We start from the raw sequence: 22,197 nt of genomic DNA on the forward strand, positions 1-22,197 counted from the left end.
ATTCCTGCATGCAATACGGAGGGCATGTTCTCAAAACAAATATAACAGGGCAATACTCCAGCGCTGTTCTTCAGGCAGATGAAAACTGACCTAGATCTTCTGAATATAATTAGTTCTGTTTATAAATGGAAACCAACTTTGACATTTAACTGATGTTTTCTTGAGATTCTTATAGGAAAACCAGGAGACGTAGAATCAAATGTTCTAGCACTGTTAATGAAAGGTGAGTCTCCCATCTCCCACGCTGTTCTGGAAATGACGGTTCTCTTAATGAGGACTTTCTGCTGTGTGACCTATCTATCACTCTTTGCTCCTTCCTTGAAACTGATTATATTTAAAGAAAAAAACAAACACAAAAGCCACCAGCAAGAAAACCCCAACAATCTTTTCACCAGTGGAAGTGTTTGTGACTTTGCCACACAGTTAGTGCTGTGAGGTCACGTGTCGAGCAAGAGAAGAAATAGTGATAAATTATTTCTGAGCAGGACACCAGTCCTGTGCAGATCTCCACTACACAAACAGTGATTCTTCTAGAATGAGATGTTCAGAAATACCTATATGAATAGAATGGGGTAGAAATCCATTGATGTATGAATGCTGTGTGGGATATTTCAGAAACAAATCATGTACCAGATCTCACACAATCACAGACTGGTTGAGGCTGGAAGGGACCTCTGGAGGTCATCTGGTCCAACCCCCCTGTGCAGATGCTAATGCAAGTACAAAGCACAAAAGGAAAGGAATTATTTGGGACAGAAAGGCAAACTTCCACATGAATAATGATGAAATTATTAGAAACTAATAATAATGAAATCAAGGCCTGAAAAATGATATTTTAATGCATGTTCATACCTAAGCCCTACTATGGTTCAGCTTTTCTCCTCTTTCATCTGTTTTGTTTTCCTGCCTTTTTTTTACCTTCAACCACTAGGAATATTATTTATAGTTTACATTTACAGATCCATTACATGCTTCCTGACACCTGTACTGCAAGTTGCATGGCAATCCAGAAGTCGAAATGCTCTCCAAGGGTGGATTTTCTCATGTATCTAATTCCTGGAGTTTATTACTACCATAGGCATTTCTCAGCAAGAGGCAGCTGAATGGCTTTAAATTGGTATTATTATACTCTGTGCAAGTTTTAATAGATAAAATGACAGACGCAGAAATCCTTCATTACCACTCTACCAATTAAAATACAAGATTTTCCCCTGTAATTGAAAGCAAGTACATTCCTTCCTCCTTGTTTCCACTACAACACGAACAGCACTTCTTCATTACATTAAAGGTTTAGCTTAATACTATTTTTCCTCCTGCCTGAGACTTCACTTTTAGAACTATTTCATATTAACACAGCTTAGATAGTATCCAATTACTTTTTAATAATCAGCATAGATATTTTAGAAGTCTTAAAGAGAAGCAATTGAAGCAAACCGATCAAGATATTAAGCAGGTAGGAATTGTAGAAGAGTTTGCTAAAAAGTAAAGTTGCTCAAAACCAGAATATGACTAATCATTGAAAAAGTAAGTTGAAACTATCAAACTATTGTTTTCCTACATCATGTAACCCATAGTTATAAAAACTGCCTGGTGATGAATCACTTGGAACTATTTTTAAATGCATCTACGCAAATGATATTTATAGTTTATGCTAGCTTATCTGTCCTGCGTGTTTTTCATGTTAGCACCTTTTTAAAAGGCTGACAGGAACAGCCAGGGCAGAGCAGACGGCAGGTCCACCTTGCCCCATGCCCTCCTCGCGGGGCTCCGTGTGGAAGGAAACGTCTTCCTTTACTCCTATTAGACGAGCATCAGAACAGAGGCATAAGGATCCCCAGGGCTTATCTCCAGCTCCTGCAGATGATACTCTTCATGTATTATTGTTGTTACAGTAGTGCTTAGACCCAGCCAACTTCTACACGAGTGCTGCACAGAGGCTGTCCCCGTCTTGAAGAGCTTACGCTGCAAATATGAGACCGTTCCACTGGGTGCATTGGGATATTTCAGGTGCAGATTATCTCCATGTTCCAGACGGATGTACATTCACTTCGAAGCATGCTCACCTGTACATGCATAGCCCAGTAGTATTTAGGATCCTGCAGTTGCTTTGTTATAGGGAAGGGTGATCAGAAGCAGAAGGAAAATGGTCCTGGCCTAGTCCAACCATCATATCGTACACCTCTCACCCCTGACTGAGGTGCCTTTTCCACAAGGGCTTCCCTTCTCCCACCCAAATTGCTCTACACATTTCTATTATCTGTTACTGGATTTTTTTTCATTTGGCTTTGAGAAGATACAACAAAAGTTGAATATATAGGACACATGGGGAGGGTATTGAACGTATTTTAATACCTTCTTACTGCAATTCACTAATTCATTTATTATTTGACCATTATTGTACAAAGACAGCTGTGTAGACCTTTCTGAAAGAGCACAACTAATTTGGAAGCAATGAAAACAGCAATGTACGGCATGTTAACAATGCTTCCAGCTTTGGAAGACCATCCATTAGCTTTTTTTAAAGAGGCATGGGCAGGTTATTTATTTTTTTAATAATAACACCTGAACAGCAAAAGAACTTTATCAGGATTCACATGATAAGGATGATCCAGACCGCATTGCCAATTTGTAAAGTTGGCATTTTCAGCGAAAGATTCCATCTCAATGCTGGTGACATAACACCACCATAAGTCTGTGAGGAGGAATAAGATCCCTAAACTAGAGAAACCACGGGGCCTATACTTAGAAAAAATTTTGCAAGATAATTGTCTTTACAAGAGTTGAGGTCACTTCAGGGTTGTGTGACTGTTGTGGTGAACGCCTGCTGATTCTGCAGAGAAAATCGGCATTTGTGACTTGACCAAGGCCACGGAGGGAGCCCGTGACAATCGACTGCGAAGGAGTTTACCCAGCGCTCTGGGCGACGCTGCCCTCTATCACTCTGACCTCAGCTGGGATTTCCCAAAAGTCGAAGGACCTGTACTCTGGGTAGCTTGGAAAAACTGACAGACAGTGGATCATTTCAGGGACAACCACCCATGACGGGTGACTACTTGCAGCGGTTACATTTTTCAGGTTTGTCACAAGGAAATAATGTTTCTTTTAAAAAAAAAGAAAAAAAAAATCCAAGCCACCCCCTTTTCATTTCTCAAAGGAGGGTGACACGTCCACAGGCACTGCAGCATCACAGAGGTCAGCTCTATGCTGTATCTATAAATCTGTCTCACTCATTTACCAGCTTAGCAATCCTCACCTTGAATAGCTGCACTACTTGAGCTCCAGGAAACTTCTGCTGCTTATACTAAGCACATATTGTACACTAGGAACATATTCAGTCAGCCAGATATTTCACACTCAGTATAATAAACTTGGACCTAAACTTCAATTGGCTTCCAAGGTCCTTGGCTCTGTCCAATTCTTTAACTGTGTATGAAGCTGACTTTGTTTTCATTTTTTTCCTCCTTCTACCAAGTCACTTGGCTCTCATTAAGATACCTAATTTATACTCTAAAGTCCAATACATGAGCCAGATGCCTCTTCATGAGCAAAAAGACGTAATACATATAGGTTAGGTACAGTCCAGTCAACACATTAATCATAATCTGGAGGGTGATATTGAAAATAAGTAGGTTGGAAGGTTTTGTTGAAGACGTGTAGCATGTTGAGTAACTTTGCAATTTACACAGCTTCTGAATCTACAATTAGTAATTTCACGGAATATTTTGGGTACTACTTCACTTATGTCATTTCAAAAAGTACCTGTTCAGCTTTTAGCTGATTTAAGCACATACATGCATGCAAACATATGCATATACACGCGCACACACACACAAGCTCCATGCTCTTTTGAAATACCTGTTTTAATTAAAAAAAAATCACACACAAACAAGACACAGCTCCTTTCAGTTCAATTCACTAGCATTGAACACAATGTTTTACATTATTCACGTAGACTACACTTCCCTTTGCAAAATTACAACAGATAGAACCAGTTCAGTGAAAAAAAAACCATTCACGGCATTTAGCATATAAATATAAGAAGAACCATAAAAAAAAATTAAATCTCTAAAAGCTTCATAGCTCTGGGAAAGAAATACTTTCATCGCAGTGAAAATATTAAGCTTTCAAATAATTAAAACAATCTCAAGAACTGTGCAGTGACCGTACCTGGGAAGCATCTTTGTCCCCCGAGCAGTTCCACTTTTCAAAATCCCTGTAAACTCCTGTTGTGCCCAGCTGCCAACTCAGGTTAATAATAGCAATGAGCCATATTCATCCAAAACCACAAGACTGTCAGGTGACATATCAAGAGGTCTGAATTTAACTCAAACAAAAGACTCTCCATGCTGCAACGCGAAAGGCTTAATCCTAGCAACAGGATCACAAAAACCACCTTAAAGAAAGCAGTTCGCTGAAGCGCAATATAGGCGCTTGCACTGCCCTGGAGTTTCGTAACCCAAATCCTGCCCCTCCATTCTGTTGCACAGCCCGGGATTTCTGCTCGAGTAAATACCGCCCGTCTTCCCCCGCTCCTTTGTCTCTTCCACCGTACCGCTGCAGAGAAGATCACTCTAATTCATCAGAAAGCTAAGCGCTGCTTCGGCAGCCGCCGGAGCGTACATGCCAGTGCCATCTACCCTCCTCTAGCGAACGCGACCGGAGTCGAGTCTCATGACCCAAGTCCCCCGGCAACCGCGGCGGCCGTCCCGCTCCTCCGCGAGCCGCGACCGTCGGCAATTCAGCCCGCTCGGACGAGAAGCGAGGGGGCCGAGCGACGCGGCCTCCTTCCAGGCTGCACCCCCAGCCTCGACATTCCTGGAAGCGGCGGGATGCCTGCGCCGGAGCCCGCGGGAGCGGAGGCAGAGGGGTGGAAGAGCGAGCGCTGACGGCCATCATGTGACCCGGCTGTCAGCGCGTGCCACCTGCAGCCGCCATCCGCCGCCGCCAATCCCAGCGCCGCCGCCGAGCCCTGCGCAGGATCTCGCCACCAAAGCGAAGGCCTTCGAAGCCTCGACTCCGCCGGCTGCCGCTCGCACGCGTGCCGGGAAGGGCGGAGGAGGCGCCCGCGGCCACCCGCCGCTCGCTGCCCGCCTCTGCGCGGCTGGTGCTCGCCCCTTCGGCGCGTTCGCGGGCCAAGGGGAACCAGCTCTGCTCCCTCTATCGCGCCCGCTCCCCCTCCCCGTCGGCTCCTAGAAGAACAAAGAAAGCACTGTATGCCCTGGAAGGGCTCATTAATATTACAAGGGAAGCCTCAGGGACGTGCAAGACAATTGGATGGCAATGTATAGGGGTGGGTTGGGGTTGTTGGTTGTTTGGGGTGGGTTTTTTCTTTGGGGGGGGGGGGGGCGGAATAATGCCCACAAAGAAATGCTGACCAACCCGACAGCTGTAAACAAGGTTTCATGACTGCTCTTGTGGTAACCCAGGCCATGCTAGGAAGGCTGCCCGGTACATCACAAAAGCAAAGAGCTTGCTATTTAAGGAACTTTTTTTCTCTAAATCGTGGGGGAGGAACAAGAGAGATGGACAGGGAAGTGAAGAAGGAACCGGGCATCCAAAAGAGCAATGCGCATTAAAAGCCATCAAGTCTTGTCACAGGTATATGTGGGACTAATCATTCATACTATTAATTTTGTATTACTTTTGGACAAAACTCAGCAAATACATAAAGGCAGGAAACTGTAGCACCATAGCTCCTACTTCAGGTTGGTTTTTTTTCCAGTGTCTGAAAACCTACAGGTTTTGCCAAATACAAAGGCAGCAAAAATCCATTTATCATCAGGATCTCCTGTTCCGCTGCATCCCACAACACAAAGTTTAGGGCTATCGATGATTCCCCTGCATCACAAGAGTGGTGAGCTGATGCACTTGTTCGTGGGCTCTGGCCCCAAGACCCAACAGCCCCGATACTTTTTTGCCCTCTGGGATGGATTCCACCGGCGAACGCCGAGCTCCCTCTCCTGCTACACATCTCCTGGATTAAGTTTAGGGAGAAATCCTTAATCTATTGACACAACAGCAGTTTTGCTGCTGACTTATAGGAAGGTAGTATTTTTATGTTTGGTGCTGGGCGTTTTGACACAAAAGCAGTAAAACTATGAGATAGATAATTACTTGGTTCCAAATCCAAAACCGTTATCTTTTGTGACCCTGAATGTTTTGTACGTAATTTCTCATTTAGAAATGAAGAGCTGAGGCCCTGACCTCACAAAGACATACATTATAGACTTGGCTCTTCATACATGACTAGTGCCCTGGAATTCAATGGAATTACTCACATGAGCAAAATTGGGCAGGTGCTGTTTACAGGACCCATACCTTAAAACCAAATCTTGCCTTTAAAGCTTAAAATGCCAAGCCTTGGGAGCTGCAAGCAATAACATTTGACCTCTCCTACCTTCTTGATCCAGTGAAAGAAATGTGCTGTGCACGGTAACTTCCTTTACCTGTGTGGCAAACGCATGGCTCTCTAAAGGTTACTGATGTCAAAAGTGACCTTTTTTTCTTAGGCATGCAATGGTGAGAAGTTCAGTGCAATGTATTATGTAAACATTTATTTACAGGAGTAACATCTAAAGTTTCCATTTTACCTCAGGGTAACCTGATGCGTGTTAAAGACAAGTGCTGTGAAAGTGGACCCAGCCTCCATCCAACAACTGACCAGGAAAAATACTGGAAGAATTTTCTCTTCAAATAGAGACAGACTCAAAAAGTGTACGGAGAGTAAATAGTGCTTTAGCCAGATCAGTGAATATTTACTGCTTGAGGAAGGACTTCAGATACTCAGTGTTGGTTCAAACACACTGTCACCATTCCCACATCCAAGAAAATACTCAGGCCTCTTTAAGATTAAACATGCACTGTCGTCTTCTCTAGGTGTATATCTGGGCACAGTGAACATCCTATTTACTGATCCAGAACAGAGGAGATAAGCTTTCATAAACAACATCTGATTCTAAATTTCTGAGGACAGCGAGATGTTCTGGTCACACCAGTATGTACCTATGGTATGTTAAACCCAGGTCCAAGCCTGCACTCAAATCCAAGCCTACTGGCTGCCAACCGCAGATGCAAAGCCATGGTCAAAGTTCAGGGTATGCAGGGATGGGGGAACGCAAGGCAGGCGTGCAGAACCGTAACCCACCCAGCTCGATTGACACAGCAGCATGCCGTACAGAGGGCACAGCACAGCCCCTTTGCCACCCCTCCTCGCTCTTATCTGCACTGTTTCTAGGGAGGTGAAATAAAAATAAAACCCAAAATGGGCCACTGGTTAGCAAAAAAGCTATAATTACAATATTGGTTGTATTCCAGATGCAGTAACTTGTTTTCACCTATGGTGTGAAAGCTTTATGGGGTTTTCAACAGGTCTACAGCATCCATCGTTGAAAAGTGTCTCCAGAAAGGCAGCTTTTTTTTTTTTTTTCTCCAAGTCCAAAAAAAGTACCTCATTTACCACCTAGGTAGTATTTGGCTTTGGCAGGGAATATGATACTCTCCAACTCTCTGAAAGGGTGCAGGCTTTCCCCCCACCCGCTTCATCTCTCTATTTGTGTAAATTTGAACTTGGAAAACACAGCTGATAATATTATCTAGCTTCAGAAAAACATTTAACAAGTTCAAAAAATAAAGTGATCAAAATCTCCTGCCTTAGCCCATCACCTTTCAGCAAGGTCCTGGGAAGGCACTTCAGTATCCATGCACATCCACCCAACTGAAGACGGGAAAGATGTGGGTGATGGTGTCCAGCTGCATCGAATAGCCAAGAGGATGAAGTACATTCCACCCAAGGGGTTCTGTGCAAAACCCGATGCCAGACTGGGGCTGTGGCTCGTTCTTAAACATACATAAGCCAAAAAACCCCCTCAAGACAAAAGAGCACTAAAGAGAGTTACTTTCTTCCTTTTTTCCAGAGGCATTTCTGAAAACATTTAGAATTACTGGAAAGGCTCATGTGCACCTTTTGGGTATAAATCATCTGATTTTAAACCGAGGAGACAACAGTTTGCTCCAACCACAATCTAAAAAAGTAATGAAATGATTCATTTTTGTTCTCCACTGCCTTAACGAGTTTTTTTAGTCTTTCTCCTGAAAGAAGGCTTCCCTCACGCATTGTAAACACACACAACAAAGAGCCAGTAAGCAAGCCAAGAAATGTTTATTGCTTAGTAATGCACGAAGGTAGGAGCTGGAAGCCACACTAGACAAAAAGAGAGAAAACCAATTAGGATTTTATTTGAAATCTGACTAGAAATACTTGGATAGCACTTCTCTACAAAATACTCGCCTTAATAGGATTACCACTGAGCTAGACTTTTAAATGTGCTTTCCGTACATTTTTGCACCCCTGCAAAAAAAATTCCACTGAATTCCTCACTGCTGGAGAGGAAGAGTGGACAGTATTAAAGCATAAACCCTCCGTATATCACTGGAGCACATACACATACCTGCACGCACCATAGATATGCGCACACAAACGTAAGTCCAGCCAAAGGTCAGCAAGAGCCAAAACGATGAGAAAGATGTCTGTAAGCAGTCCGGAGGTTTTTCAAAACCTAGGCCCCATTTTCTTTAAAGGAAACCAGATTTTTAAATACTGAAAAAAGTGCTTTTGATATGCAATACAACAACAACAACAACAAACAGAGAACCAAAGTTTATAAACTCTCCATAGACAGGATTCTTGCTAGCACCAAGAGGTCTCATGAGTGGAATAAACTGTCTCTGCCAGCAGTGTAAAGGAGCATCAGCATAAATACGAATCTGCCTGGAAGCATTCCTGGAGGGTATGACATGGAACATTATCTTTCTTTTAGGAACGTGGATGCTGAGACCTCAGCAGATTGACCGTCCCTTCACTGTTGTAATTTATCAAGTAATGATAAAAGATGCTTAAAATAAAAATAACTATCAAAGTAAAAATCTGATGCATGGTTAAGCTACTGGAACATTGGTGTTTGTTTTGTATCACATTTCCAATTGCAATCTACTATAAATAAGACACCGAACAAACCTCCATAATACCAACTGGTACTGCAAGACAACAGGGCATTTTCCCCCTGCCAAACAGTTATTTTATTGTGCACTCTCGGGTGTGTAGAACAGACTAATCTTCTGCTGTAGCTATTAAAAATAAAGTGTAAATAGTTCAGTATTGTGTGCATTTAATGAAAAGTTGGGGAGAAAAAAGTTCCAATACAAATTGCTCTTGATGCATACAAATAGTTGTTGGAAATAAAGAATCATTTAAAATCACACAGAAGTATCTAGTGTAGCAGAGGAGGGTTGTGAGGGGAAGTCTTTTTTCCCTCTTTATGCTGTGTAATTCTGGAGATATCTAGATAGGTTCTTCAATCCCTAAATCCACACATAAAACTAACTTCTCTTTTCCACCCCTCTTCAAAGTATGAATGACAATACAACGCTCAGTGACGTGCAGCATCTTTCTTTGCCTGATACACGAGTTTCCACTAGACAATAAAGCAAACTTTGCCTGTGAAAACCAGCATCTATGTTACATCTGAACTACCACTGTTGAGAATTACTAATATGATAAAAGAGTGACTGTTTCACAGTGCTAGACAGAACAAAAACAAGCTCACAAGCTTAGATTTATCAACTGCAAAATTTGCTTAGGTAACTTCATGGTGAATTGATGCTTTTTATTTTGGAGATCATGGATATTAACAGATGATACAATGAAGAGAAAAGAAGATACATCAGAGTCAAGGTTGACTGCAAGAACCCTGTTGCCATGAAAATGAAGACATCCTAGAGGAATTGCTATCAACTCTAATATTAATAATAATAATAAACCCTTGAATGACTCCTGATGTAACAAGAGTACTTTGATTGAGGAATCCTACCATTTTCTTTTTTTTAATAGACAAACATTGAATTGACTGTATTTATCTTCAGCTTAAGGAGTCTTTAAGGCTTTTATTTTCATGTTCTTCCCAGCAACTGTAAGGACTATGGCAGTTTTGTTTTCTTCTTTTTACACAAGTGAAAACCAAGATTCTCAAAACATTACTTCAGGACATACAGGAAAAAAAAAAAAAGCTGCAAGGTGCATCAACAAATTGCTAGTGTACTCTAGCTACACCTGACATGCCATGTGATATCTGCACCAACACCGAGTAAACACATCTAAAGAAGCATTTTTTTTATCAGATGGATAGATGAAGAAATAAGTAACTTGTTAAAGGCTAAAAGACTAGAATGTGAGCAGCTACATTTTTTTTATGTCATGCTTTTTAACCTGTGAGCTGTGCCAGGGTGGGGGAGCGGGGCCGGGTGATGCTGTGCCCAGGGTCCCGGGAGGCAGGGGGTCCCTGCCGGACAGCCCCGAAACCCACCAGCCTTGCACCAGGCAGGCCAGGATGACCCCTGGTGGATATCTTCAGCCTGGAAATACTGCACCATGGAAGCACCCAAACCACCGCTACCTCCAGCGCCAGGGCAATAAAACCACCTGCTGTAGACACAGGCATCTGCTGCACAGCCCAGCCCAGCACGTCCCATGCGCTACCTGGGAGCCCACCGCTGTGTCAGGGTGGAGGGAGCCATCTGCTTACCCTGATTAAAACATCCTGTAATACTTGTTTCGTGAGTTTTATACGGGGAAGGGGGGGGGTAATACTGCCTTGGTGGTGAAAGTCATACAGCACGAGCAGGCGGCGTGGGGTTTTGAGCATTCCTTGGCTGTAGGCCACGTCCGTGTAATTGATTAAGGTGGCTGCACTTGTGACTCAGTGATAACTGAGAGCCCAATAAATCTCCACACAAGTATTTGCCACACAGGGATGGAAACCAATTGTTACGGACCCTTCATGAAGAGCTGCGAGCAAAAGAATTACAACTAATATTAAAAATATCGAGAATCCCCCCAGACCACTCCAAAGAGCTTACTGTACTTCCTTGCCCAACGTCACCTTTCCAGTTAAATCACCAGGAACGCCAAATGCACAAGGACTACAACTTCAAGCTTTCAGCTAAGTCACCCCCAGCACAAACTCAAATCATTCCAATGTCTCAAGATTTTGTCCAGTACTTCCAAGTCTTCTCTTCCCCCTACCCCAGGTCTCACTTATCTGTACAGACAGCATGGCTTTAGCCAAGATTTACGTGATCTTTTTTCCCTTGGAGGCGGGGGGGGGAAGCAAAGCTGCAGCTGTTCAGGGTTCCTTGGAGAAGGAGGAAGACAGATGTAAGTAGTTATTCTCCAAAGATTCACAATGATCAGTGCCTGAGCAGCATTTTACTCTGTCCCTCATGTGACTGTTTAATTAGGTGTTGATTCACTCAGTCATGAGACACAAGGAAACAGGGCTGCAAGCCCTAACGTCAAAGAAAAAGTAATGCCTGTTCTGCCAGTTTCTGTATTAGCAAAGCACAAAGGGGACATCCAGTTCTGAGAAGCAAAACTCATGTTTCCTTGCCCATAAGCCAAACCATCAAATCACTTCAACATTTCCATATGAAAAAAAAAAGACATGTGAATTATTTCGGAGCAAGATGCTTGTGAACTCCCTGATTATCCTCCACCGTAAAAGCTGAGACTGGCTTGAGCGTTCACAGTGTGAGCTTCCCGGCCGAGCTCTGAAGCCCTGTGAGCAGGGTGTGCCCTTCCATCTGGTAATCCAGGTCCAAGCTGCTTCAGGATACCACGCTTTCTTCTGGGGTTTGTTTGTTTGCTTTTGAAAAAAGAATACAAGCTATTTCGCTATGGCTTTATTCTTGGTTGTTAACTGAAATTCTTAGCCTTCTTTTTACTAAAAAGCTTTTCTGTTATGGGGTCCAGTTGCCATAGCAACAGGCTTTTAAAAATATCAAAGAAATTTTCAGCACATGGTAAACCAATTTCACAAACTGTGTATATTTGTAATAGGAAAAGCTGGCGGACAATTAATTATATGTACTCTGTTCAACCGAGGTTTGACATAGGGATAATCCCAAAGTGCTGCTTTCAGTCTAAAGCCTGGTGGTGTAGAGGACTACAGTGAACTTCAGCTTGCTGCTAGGTCATTTATCAAGACAGTCACATAAAATTAACAGATGATGATCATTTTTCCAACGAAGGTGACATTTAAGCTCGGTGTGTCACTAAAATGCATTAAATGCCAAAAGCTTTTTTCCCTGAAGAATACTACCTTAAACCTTTGATTTGTAGCATTTTAAATATTGTGTGTTTGTAGTCTTACCCTCCTCATTTGTGTAGGTTCTCCTAAAAAAGAAAAGTTAGACTCTGGATCAGCAACTTATTTAAAACACATGCCTAATGCTAAGCACATGAGCAGTTTTGTTGAGAGCAATGAAACTACTTACATGCTTAAAGTAAAGCACATGGCTTAAGCAGAGTGCTGACTCAGTCTTATTCCCCCCTCAGATTTCACCAAAAACCCATCTCAGTTACACAGGAACAACTGCAAACTAAAGACAGAGGATGATAGTATAAACAAGTATAACAAATTAGTATCTATGGAATGAAATCCCAGTCTGGCCTACCCGTACGTGATGTTCATTTATACCGATACCCCATGAGTGCTAATGATAGATACCCCCCATCAATCAACAACTGTCTGACACCACTGTGTTTGTCGCTTATGATCTAAGCATCCTCCAACACCTTCAAAAGTCCAGCACGATGCTTGGCACAATTCCGCAACGGCACGAAGAGCAGTTACTTGCTTCTGTGACAGCTCTGTGCCTGGGAGCCTTTAACTGTTCCCCTTAGTTAACCCTCAAAACTACTAACCAGGAAGTTCGCTGCATTTCAAGACTGCTGCCAGGCTCTGAACCAGAAACAATTAAGAACACTTTCACAGATCTGCCAAATAACATTAATGAATTTCTAGGTGGACTGGATCTATCCTACAACTGCTTTTCAGGAGGGAAGACTTTTCTAACTTGGCTGCAACCCGTGGACTGAACATCCCTCCCTTACTGGCTCTACAAGTTGAACAGGCCGCTACTTAATTTGCGGAAGGGACAAGATCTTGATTTGTGCAGATACTGCAAGAGCCCCAAGACTACTGTGAGGAGCCTAGACTGCTCAATTCTCCAAGGCAAGAGTCATGCTGCTCAATTGTTTTCCAAATTAAGCATGCAAAGGTGACCCGAAACTATTTCAGGTAGATCTATATAGAGCAGACACTAAAGACATTGCTTGACTTCACTTTTATGTAACTCATAAGGACATGAGGACAAATAAAAATCAGATGCTTGAACAAGCCACATGGCCATACAACTTCATTTACTATCTGCAAAAAAATACAGACTGCCAGATAATGGAACAGCCTGGCACCTAACACACAAATGCACTAAAACTGTGAGGTCCTGAATACTTTGGTTCCCCAAAGCAGAAGAGCACTTAAGCATGCTTTTAGCTGTCAGCCAGCTAGTGGTCCCTCTGATTTTGAAGGAGCTGTTCAATCTTTAAACCAAGCTTAACAAAGTGCTCTACTGGGTTTGCAGTAGAGTGCTTTGCTCACTGCCATACTGAACTCTGTACTCTCAGATTTTCTGCTGGCCACTTCAGTTTTCTAAGTCTCGCTACATGCTCATAGTCTTGGGTTTCTAAGAACGGTAGGAATGGAAAATACAGTGTAGGACTGGCCATTGCCCTGTGATGATTAAACAAAATAAGCTTTTCAACACAACTATCCATCTAGAGGGATTTTCCATGCGGAACAGCTGAACTGGTCAAGTCTTACTAAAAACTCCACAAGACAGATACATGCAAGCTCTGAGCATCAGCTGAAAACAGCCCCTATTTGTCCACATAGCTTTTTTTTACTATTAAAATCTTGGTCTGTGATAAAGAAATGGCAGGTTCAGCTCAGCGTGCCCTCCCTGGGTATCAGCACCGAAACTCACTCCAAACACACACCTTCTTTATCACGGGATTGAGCATGAACACAGGGTCCAAACCAGCTCTGCCTCACAGCTCACAGAATCAACAGAAACACTTGATAAAACCTACATTGTTCCACTGGGAGAGGTTGTACTTAATCAAGATATATACATATATTTAGCGTATGTTCAATAAACCCCTTTTTGCCAGTGGTAGTAGGTTTGATGAGAATGTAGTTCCAGACACTCCCAGCCAACACAGCTTGCCAACAGATGTGGCTGGGGCAACTCCTCCCTGACTCCACGAAAGGTTCTCCTGGGGTTGCAGCAGAACAAGCTATTTCTGACTAGCTCCCATCAGCTCAACATCAGCTCTTGCATCTTCTGTAGTTCACGTACCACATTCTAACATGTACAAAACAAACATTTATTGTTTCCTCTCATTCCTATGGAGTGGCAGACTCAGCTTTGCTTTCTCATTCAAAAGCATTTTCTTGCCTCATCTTTTTTCTCCCTATTTAGCCCATCCACACGAGCATCTGTAAGATGTGGGAACTCAAAGCAGCCTAGTGCTGCAGGTATCCTGCTGTGAACCAGTAACAGCACCACATGAAGCTATTTATTCTGCTGCATCAACAGGAAAGAAAGGCTCACGTGCTGGCCAGCAATAGCTGTCAATGCCACCAGGACATTTTGGACTGGGCTGTATTGTTGGATTTTTTTTTTTTGGAAGGAGCTGTTGGCAAAGTAATCGCTCACTTGGCTCTTCCTTTCCCTTTCCCCTCATCATGCTAGCACATGTCATTTGAAGTGACACAGCAGTAACCCCAAACAGGATGCACCCTACTGCTTGTGGCAGGAGGAGGAGGGGATGGTACAGCAAGCAGGGGAAACCTTCAGAAAGGAGAGGCAGCACTGCAGGTCTCAGACAGGACAAAACTAAGAAGAGAACAGAAAAATGGAGGGGAAAGTGAGCTGGGCTTTAACTCTTTTCTTCCTCTCTCTTTGTGTATGCATGTGTGTAAATACTGGTTTCCAAAGCAGAGCACCAAACAACAGGGACAGTGATGATGAGGGAGAACATTAAGAGAAGCAGAGAATACCAAGCAGAAAGAATCCTGTAAAATGTATGCATTAAATCACAGCAGCACCATCCAACTGCTTCCCACTACACTTGCACACGTACCTTTGTATCTTTCTTGAACACAGGGCAACTCCAAAACGCTACGACTTCATACTCATTGCACTCACTTCACACCCAGCATTTCCAGCCTGACTTTTATTTTCTGTACTGTCATCATTGCTGTTATACCTGCCAAATAAAAGCCCACTGCACCCCTCTCCCCTCTGCTTTACTGCCGCTATGCAGAAGGTGGAGCTAGACCACCTACCAGCCCCGGGCCCTTCTCTCCATCCACACATACAGAAGCAGGGGTCTCCAGCTCCTCTAGGGCTACATGCACTGCGCTGATGAACGCAGGGACAATCTTTTCTTGAGGACAAGAAAAAGTGAAAGAAAAGAAAGATTATAGTTTTCAAAAGTCTCTCCACCTCTTCTGTTGCTAATATATTTATACAGCACCTATGACCCCCCCCCTAAATCTTAAGACAAAAATCTTAGAACCATGGTTCTGATCTACAAAGCAACGAGTCTGTCCAGCATTATATCAAAACAAGTTAGGCCTGTCTACACAGCATATGCATATACTGAATTTATCCATCTCACTGCTGGGGGAAAGACAAAAGACCTTACTACAAAGGCAACAGTCAAGCACTCTGCTGGAACAAGGTAGGTAGGCTTTTGCTTTATGGTCTTTTGATTACTGTAATTTACACAGGTGCACATATACTCAGAGCCATGACACAAAAGCATCTGGGTGTATTTTGAAATATACATATATATGTATACAGACACACACATGCACATGTATATATACATATAGGAGACAGATCTGAGAGTAGGGTCTTTCTTGCTCTTAGGATCTCTTTTCTTCCAGCATAAATATCCTTTAGTGAAGCTCAAGGCTGCAGCACTGAAAGCCTTCAAACCCCAATGAGTTACGCTGAAGATGCTGAGGAGTTTATAGGACTGGGTCATATTGTATTTGCCTTCATTTCTAAGTTCCTCTTATTTTTTTAAATTTTATATACAAACACTCTTGTCAAACTCCCTGTTACCTGTACATTTTATTTTCCTCTGTTTCGTCTATCCATACAGATAAGAACTATTGCCATTAGCGAATTTTACTTTATCTTGCATGGTTTTTTTCTCCAGTGTGGGTGTGGACTAATGTCAGCTCTGAGTGTAATTTAGCTGATTTGTCCTGCTAGCTACTAATAGAAAAGACCATTCTTTAAATGAATATATACCAAATCGAGGTGGGCAAAAAAACCCAAAAACCCAAAACCAAAACCCAAACAAACAAAAAACCTAATACCTGGTGTCTTACCTTCTGACCCCAATGTGAAAAAAAGTCTTACACAACACACAAACACAAGCTATCTAGCAGTTCTGTGAGCATTCTTCAATTAAAAAAGAAAATCTGATGTCACATTTTAAAACAGATACATTTTCAGACAAACCAAAACAATTCATTTGAAGATAACTGCACATAAGATACTGTGAAAAAACCACTAAAATTTAAAGCAAGTACATTAAATCAGTCTTATACCAAAGCGATATTTTTGCTTATCTGATAAAGAGAGGTTGATAAACTTTCTGTTTATATAAAGATATAATTCTCTTACCATCTCATAAGAATTTATTTTAAGTTGCTTTGATTTTTTTTTTCTTTTTAATTCTATACTTTTAATTATGCCTGTTTTGGAAAAAAAGAAGTCATGAGTTCATGATTAGCATCTCTTGTATGACTAGAAAACACACGTAGTTAAGAAACCAGTATGCTCATTTGCACAGCTTCTTAGCCCTCCATGCTGACAGTAGAACAATTTCCTCTTCTACTAAGAAAGCGGAGTAATTTCCAGTAACTCACAGCAGCTGAAATATGTTTAAGTACTGAAAAAAAACCCAACCACCTTTTTCTGTCTAACTATTTAAGTTGTATGTCAGAGTTTGGGCTGCCTCTAAATAGAAACACAGTTAACACTGTAAGCCAATTCACTGTCCTAACATTTGAGGCATTTCTTTAACTCTGTCTTAGGAGGGGGTAATACTGTTATTTTTCCTGTAGGAACAAGAAAATTCTGGCAGACTTCTTCCTCAACAGCTTTTCAGATGTTCAGATAATGTCATTCAACTAGAACAAGCTTCTGAGAAGGAGAGTGCACTCACCCCATGTTTTGCAGCCACTGTTCCCTGCACACACAACCACACAGCTTATCACCTGCACCTATTTTTCATTAACACCTGAACTAACAGCATTTTTCTACCAATTTCTGGTATCAAATTTCATGAAAAGGAGTAAACAAACCATTCAGCCGACTCTCCAAATGGCAAGAACGTTTTCCAGGTAGGTCTTTGCTGGGGGGGCAGGGGCGCAAAAAAACCCCAACAAGAATCTCATTCCTGTATGATAGTTCATTTCTCAGCTAATTGCTCACACATGATTCCTTCCGATTTACCATCCTCTTTCATAATTACCCCCAAACATGGCAAACTAAGTGCTGAGTCCACAGTCTTTGGAGGCCTTTTTTTCCTTGGGACAAAGCTGTGCAAGGAACGCATGAGGCAAGAGAAATGTGGGTATGTAGTAGATGGTGTGTGTTTCAGTACTAGCTAGAAAGCAGAATAATTCAACAAACAGATTTTGATATTCTGGTATTCACAGTAGTCCAGGACTGGCCTTTCTTGTGGTCACAACATAGCTGTTCCCTGAGGAAGCTATGAAGCCACATGTCTACTGTCTTCTTCCAATATGGCCATACTCTGGCTGTCTCCATGTCTCTTCTGACATGCTGACTTGAAAGAGCAACACGATGAGGTGTAGGCAACTCAGAGCTCCATGGGTACAGTGGAGCATTAGGCAGTAGCAGTACAATGGGCAGGAGGCACCCAACAGCACATGGAGGATTTTCACTAAAGTTACAGAAACTCAGCTCACTCAGACTTCTGTTCTCGCATTCTCCACCACACACAACTGAAGTCGATCAAAAGGTTTAGAAATTACTAAGAGGGGAGTGCGAGACCCAGCGCAGCACTGTGTGAGCCACCATTTCCATAGGTACCAAGGCTAAAATGAAAACCAAAGAAAGCATATAGAAAAGCAATTGCTCCCATGGCCAATGCTCAAACAAAAAATATACCTTCTCTCTCAAAGTGGAAAATGACACAGGAACTGGGGTGAAGATACTGCTCTGGCTTAAATGGGCACAATGCCAGGACCTAAAGTAAGGGCTGAACTGAGCTCAAAGTTTCTTCATTTATCAACTAAAACAGATGGCAGAGAACTGTAATTTGGCTGCTGTTTCTTTCCAGTTATATCACACAAACTGAAAGGGTAGAGGGTTTGTGGTACTGTTAGAAGTTTTATGTTTTGTTGACATTTTGGCTGGAGCAAGGGAGAAACATTTGAAGACACTGCTAACGAGGCACATGCGGATCTGGAGGAATATCAAATACCATGAACATGCAAGGCACAAACAGTACCTATGTTAATGGAAATACGATTGCTTCTGTGATGTATTTTACTCATTTTAGGCCAAAATCACTGCTGACAATGTTGTGGAAACATCCTAGAGAAACAGAGCAGGATCAGTGGCGTGTCATGGATCATTTCCACGCTTCAAGATCGCTGCTTTCAGCAAAGGCTGCCTCCCAGGTCTGCACTCATGATATAACCGATCACAGAGTATTGTTGGATTGTTCACTTGTCCAGGCTGAAGCGGACAGGGGGTGTCTACAGCCAAGCTCGTTGTTACTAAGCTGGCATCACTGCAAAGAGTCTTTCACCCATACAAAATGGGGGGTTCTTTCAAAGTTTCAAAGATAAATAATACATAAAAGCTGGAGGATACCCAGATTATCACCCCAAAAGCACCAGGCAAGACTGTTTAAAATAAAGAGCTTTTACATGTAGTCAAACTGTTTAAGTCCAAAAGTTTAATCACTTGGTAAGGGCTATGAAATTACTTTTTCAGAAAAGACAGAAAACTTTGTACAAACATATTGTACTCGTGGATGCATGCTACATGCACACACTGCTAATATTCTATATGTAGTTTGTGTAGTGTTTTGTGCTGCAGTTCACATGTTTGAACAAGTTTCTCTGCAGTGTATTGTATTCTGAATAATAGTATCTACAGAAGCTATCGATTTCAGAAAAGAAAAAGGTCATACTTCTTACGCAAATGTGCAGAATTACCTCAATTAAAAGCTTTGGTTGAGCACCAAGCAACAGCACAACGCATTGTTGTAAAAATAAGTAAATCCTTTTTGATACAAAGACTACATAGTAACTGTTCACCCTTCTTTGGAGCAAAACACATTTCGGCATGTATTTTTAGAAATAAGTGATTAATCCCACAGAGTGGACTGCCCCTTTTGAATGTAATCGTTATGGTCACATTCCTTAGGCACAGCAGAATCGCATGCGTATTTTGTGCAAATGAGTGTTTCCAAAGGAGTGTTTCCCATACATGAATTCTGTCACTACTCAGTGTAAGGTGGAGTAGCTGGTGCATTAGCAAGTCATTTACAGATGAATAAAATTACTTCCTGTTTTTAATGGGCATAACTTTTTTTTCCTCCAGCAGATATTTTATAGATTAAGGTTCTCTCTCTATACCACAAACACAAAATTTTTCAAGTCCTCAGAGACAAATTCTGCTCTTGGCCGATTCTGGAAGCCCAGCACAACCACGCTGCGCATTCGCTGCTGCAACTGAGCTCTGCATTTTTCCTAACGTTACTCACGAACATGTGATCTTGCAGACATTCTGCTCCAGATGTAGCAATAGGAGGGAACACAGCCTCTGAGCATGAAACCACCGTGTGTGTTACTTTCCACTCGTAAAACACGCTTCTAAAGTGGTCACCTCCAGCATTCAGACAAAATTACAAAACAAGTTTCAGACTCCAAGTCACACTGGACCAGTTTATTCCAGAACAGAAGCCTGAATTCATCCAAGCTGTCACCATGAGCATACGTGAACTCAGCAGCATACACACAGAAAAGGATAAAGCCCTTTGAAAACACAAGAAGGACAATTCCTCAGTCAACCAGAGGAGCCAATCATCCCAAGAGAACAAGGTTTACAACATGAGACATGTAAACACACCTTCAGTCACCAGAAAACAAATGGTGGTAATGTTTCAGAAAAGGAGAAGACCTCACAGTGGACAAACATGTACATATACCCCATGGCCTTGGCACATCTTCATACACCTATGACCTCACCTGGAGGAGGGGAAAAAAATCAGTACCCTTAAGTTTGCAGAAACACCTTCTTACAACACTTGCCAGTGTAACCCAAGTGTAAAGAAGCATTTTTACCCTAGTGTACATACACATACACTTTCGGACACGCAGAAACCACGGCAAGAAGTCAACATACTCTTTCTCCCACTGTGGAGATGATGTACCAGCTCACTCTGTCTCCACAGAACAAGCATGGGAGCAGGGTCTGACTCAGCCACATTGGGTCAAACCCATGGGGAAGAGGACAGAGAACATCCATGCCATCCAGAGGGAAAACTGCCACTCTTGCTTGTCCAGCACATACAATCAGAAATTCAAGAAAAACTCAAAGTAAAATCAAAGGATTCACCTGATCAGCTGGCAAGATCCAAACTAGAACCACAGCCCGAAGGCCTAACCAGCAGAGATCCTGGTGGTAAAAGGGCACCATGCGATTCAGTCACTCCAGCCTCTCCTGAAAAAGATTTCTAACTTAGAGGAAGGAGTTGAAAAGCTGGAAGGGGAACCAAGAAAGCGACTGTTCCAAGGGCAGCTTGGCGAGGCAGAGGACTGCAGGCCATCATCAGACAACCCGTGCCATCCCAGGGGGAGGAAGAGATGTTGCAGGCTGGGAGGAAGCTGAGTGCGCGCTGATGGCACCGACCTCGTGATGTCCACTAAGGGCAGCATGACCTCGTGATGCCGAGTTCTCAAGTCACCGCAAGATCCCAACCACCACGGGAGATGCCAGTATGAAAGGCAGTAAGGGTGACCCTTAACCTGTGTGTTAGCTCATTTTGTATCTTTACCTCCTTCTAAAAAAGTAGAGAATAAAAAACGAGCAGAAGAGGGCTTTTCCACTCCACTGTTCAGGCTCCCTGTTCCACTGGCGATGGGAAGAACCTGAAGCAAAGCAAGGGCTAGGCAGGGTATGTTCCCACCAGGGCAAAGGAAAATTTTCCAAGGCACAAAATCAGGTAGGCACAAGCACCCCAACAGTTTTCAAATTATTTGGTTATTCTCTGCGTTTGCACCTAGCACGATGCGGGTACTTATCCAAGTTAATTCCTTTGGATCTGACGATAATACAAGTAAATAACAATCACTGGCTGGATCACCAACCCTCTGATTTGCAGCTCACTTAGCCACTGTACAGACCCAGCTTGCAGCATTGCCTTATTCAGAGCTAGCATATAATTTTCAAGGACATGCTGGATCTTTCAGCAGCAACACATGCCTACCTGGAGAAGCACTTGGGAGACATACAGAGCGGTGTCAGGGAGGGCTTGGAGAGTGGCCCCTTCAGCAGAAATTGTCAAAACTTTCTCCATGCTCCAGAGGTGCTTACTGGAACCCATTAATTCATATGTCTCTGCTTCCAAGAGGAAAGCTGACTTAAAACACTGGAAGGTACATAAAAGCTCAGATGACAGGAAATGCAAAACAGGATTTGGCAAAAAGAAGTACGTTAGAAAACAGCAATATACTTCAAAATACAGGCCAAAGTCATCATAGTGATAGAGAAAAATCCACATAAATCAAAGTGAAATATTTACTAGAACTTGCTACACTCAAGCTAATGAATGCAACCAAAAAGCCAAAAACTCTTCCAGAGATATTACAGGAGAGATGGATTTTTTTATAAAAAACCAAAACTTAAGGGTCACTAAAAGGCAGAAATGAACTTAATAAAAACACAAGAACAATTTGGATGTTTCAGAATTTGAACAGTCTTAAAAAGTTATGGGATAAAAGCTTTTTAAATTCATCAGATAACCAGAAAAGATGAAAAGCTGGAGCTATTACAAAATGAAGTCCAGCTAAAGCTCTTTTTGAAGATAGACTTTGAGGTGGTGAAATTCCAGGAGTTTTACAAGTATTGGTGAAAGACTCGGAGAATGCCAGCAGTGAACAAATAACAAAACACGCTATTTCATTAATAGCAGGTTTTGGTCAGACTGGCTTGATGCATCCACAGCACTGTTGA

The 22,197-nt window shown here is 42.4% G+C and overlaps 1 protein-coding gene and 1 long non-coding RNA gene across 7 annotated transcripts in view; both read right to left on the bottom strand.

Moving 5' to 3' along the window:
• FNIP1 (folliculin interacting protein 1) overlaps window positions 1–22,197 on the bottom strand; it is a 70,969-nt gene that overhangs the window by 42,860 nt on the left and 5,912 nt on the right. The window contains exons 1-2 of one of the 6 annotated variants that reach the window (XM_041119386.1): window positions 21,452–21,589; window positions 20,875–21,025 (exon numbers count right to left, since the gene is read on the bottom strand). The exons of 2 other annotated variants lie outside the window; for them this stretch is intronic. In XM_041119386.1, coding sequence (XP_040975320.1) covers window positions 20,875–20,900 — 26 coding nt within the window. In that variant the 5' untranslated portion in view covers window positions 20,901–21,025; window positions 21,452–21,589. Of the gene's footprint in view, window positions 1–1,688; window positions 1,766–4,167; window positions 4,308–20,874; window positions 21,026–21,451; window positions 21,590–22,197 lie in introns of those variants that run through there. 3 more of the 6 variants (XM_029998369.2, XM_029998370.2, XM_041119385.1) reach the window with 3 other exon arrangements.
• On the bottom strand, window positions 15,570–20,848 carry LOC121232531. Its single transcript, XR_005931145.1, has 3 exons — window positions 20,327–20,848; window positions 20,092–20,210; window positions 15,570–19,997 (listed from the first exon to the last, which is right to left on the bottom strand). It is a non-coding gene; the product is annotated as an uncharacterized LOC121232531 (long non-coding RNA).

The sequence above is a fragment of the Aquila chrysaetos genome, chromosome 22 (assembly GCF_900496995.4).
Source record: "Aquila chrysaetos chrysaetos chromosome 22, bAquChr1.4, whole genome shotgun sequence".
In the NCBI taxonomy this organism is placed as follows: Eukaryota; Metazoa; Chordata; class Aves; order Accipitriformes; family Accipitridae; genus Aquila; species Aquila chrysaetos.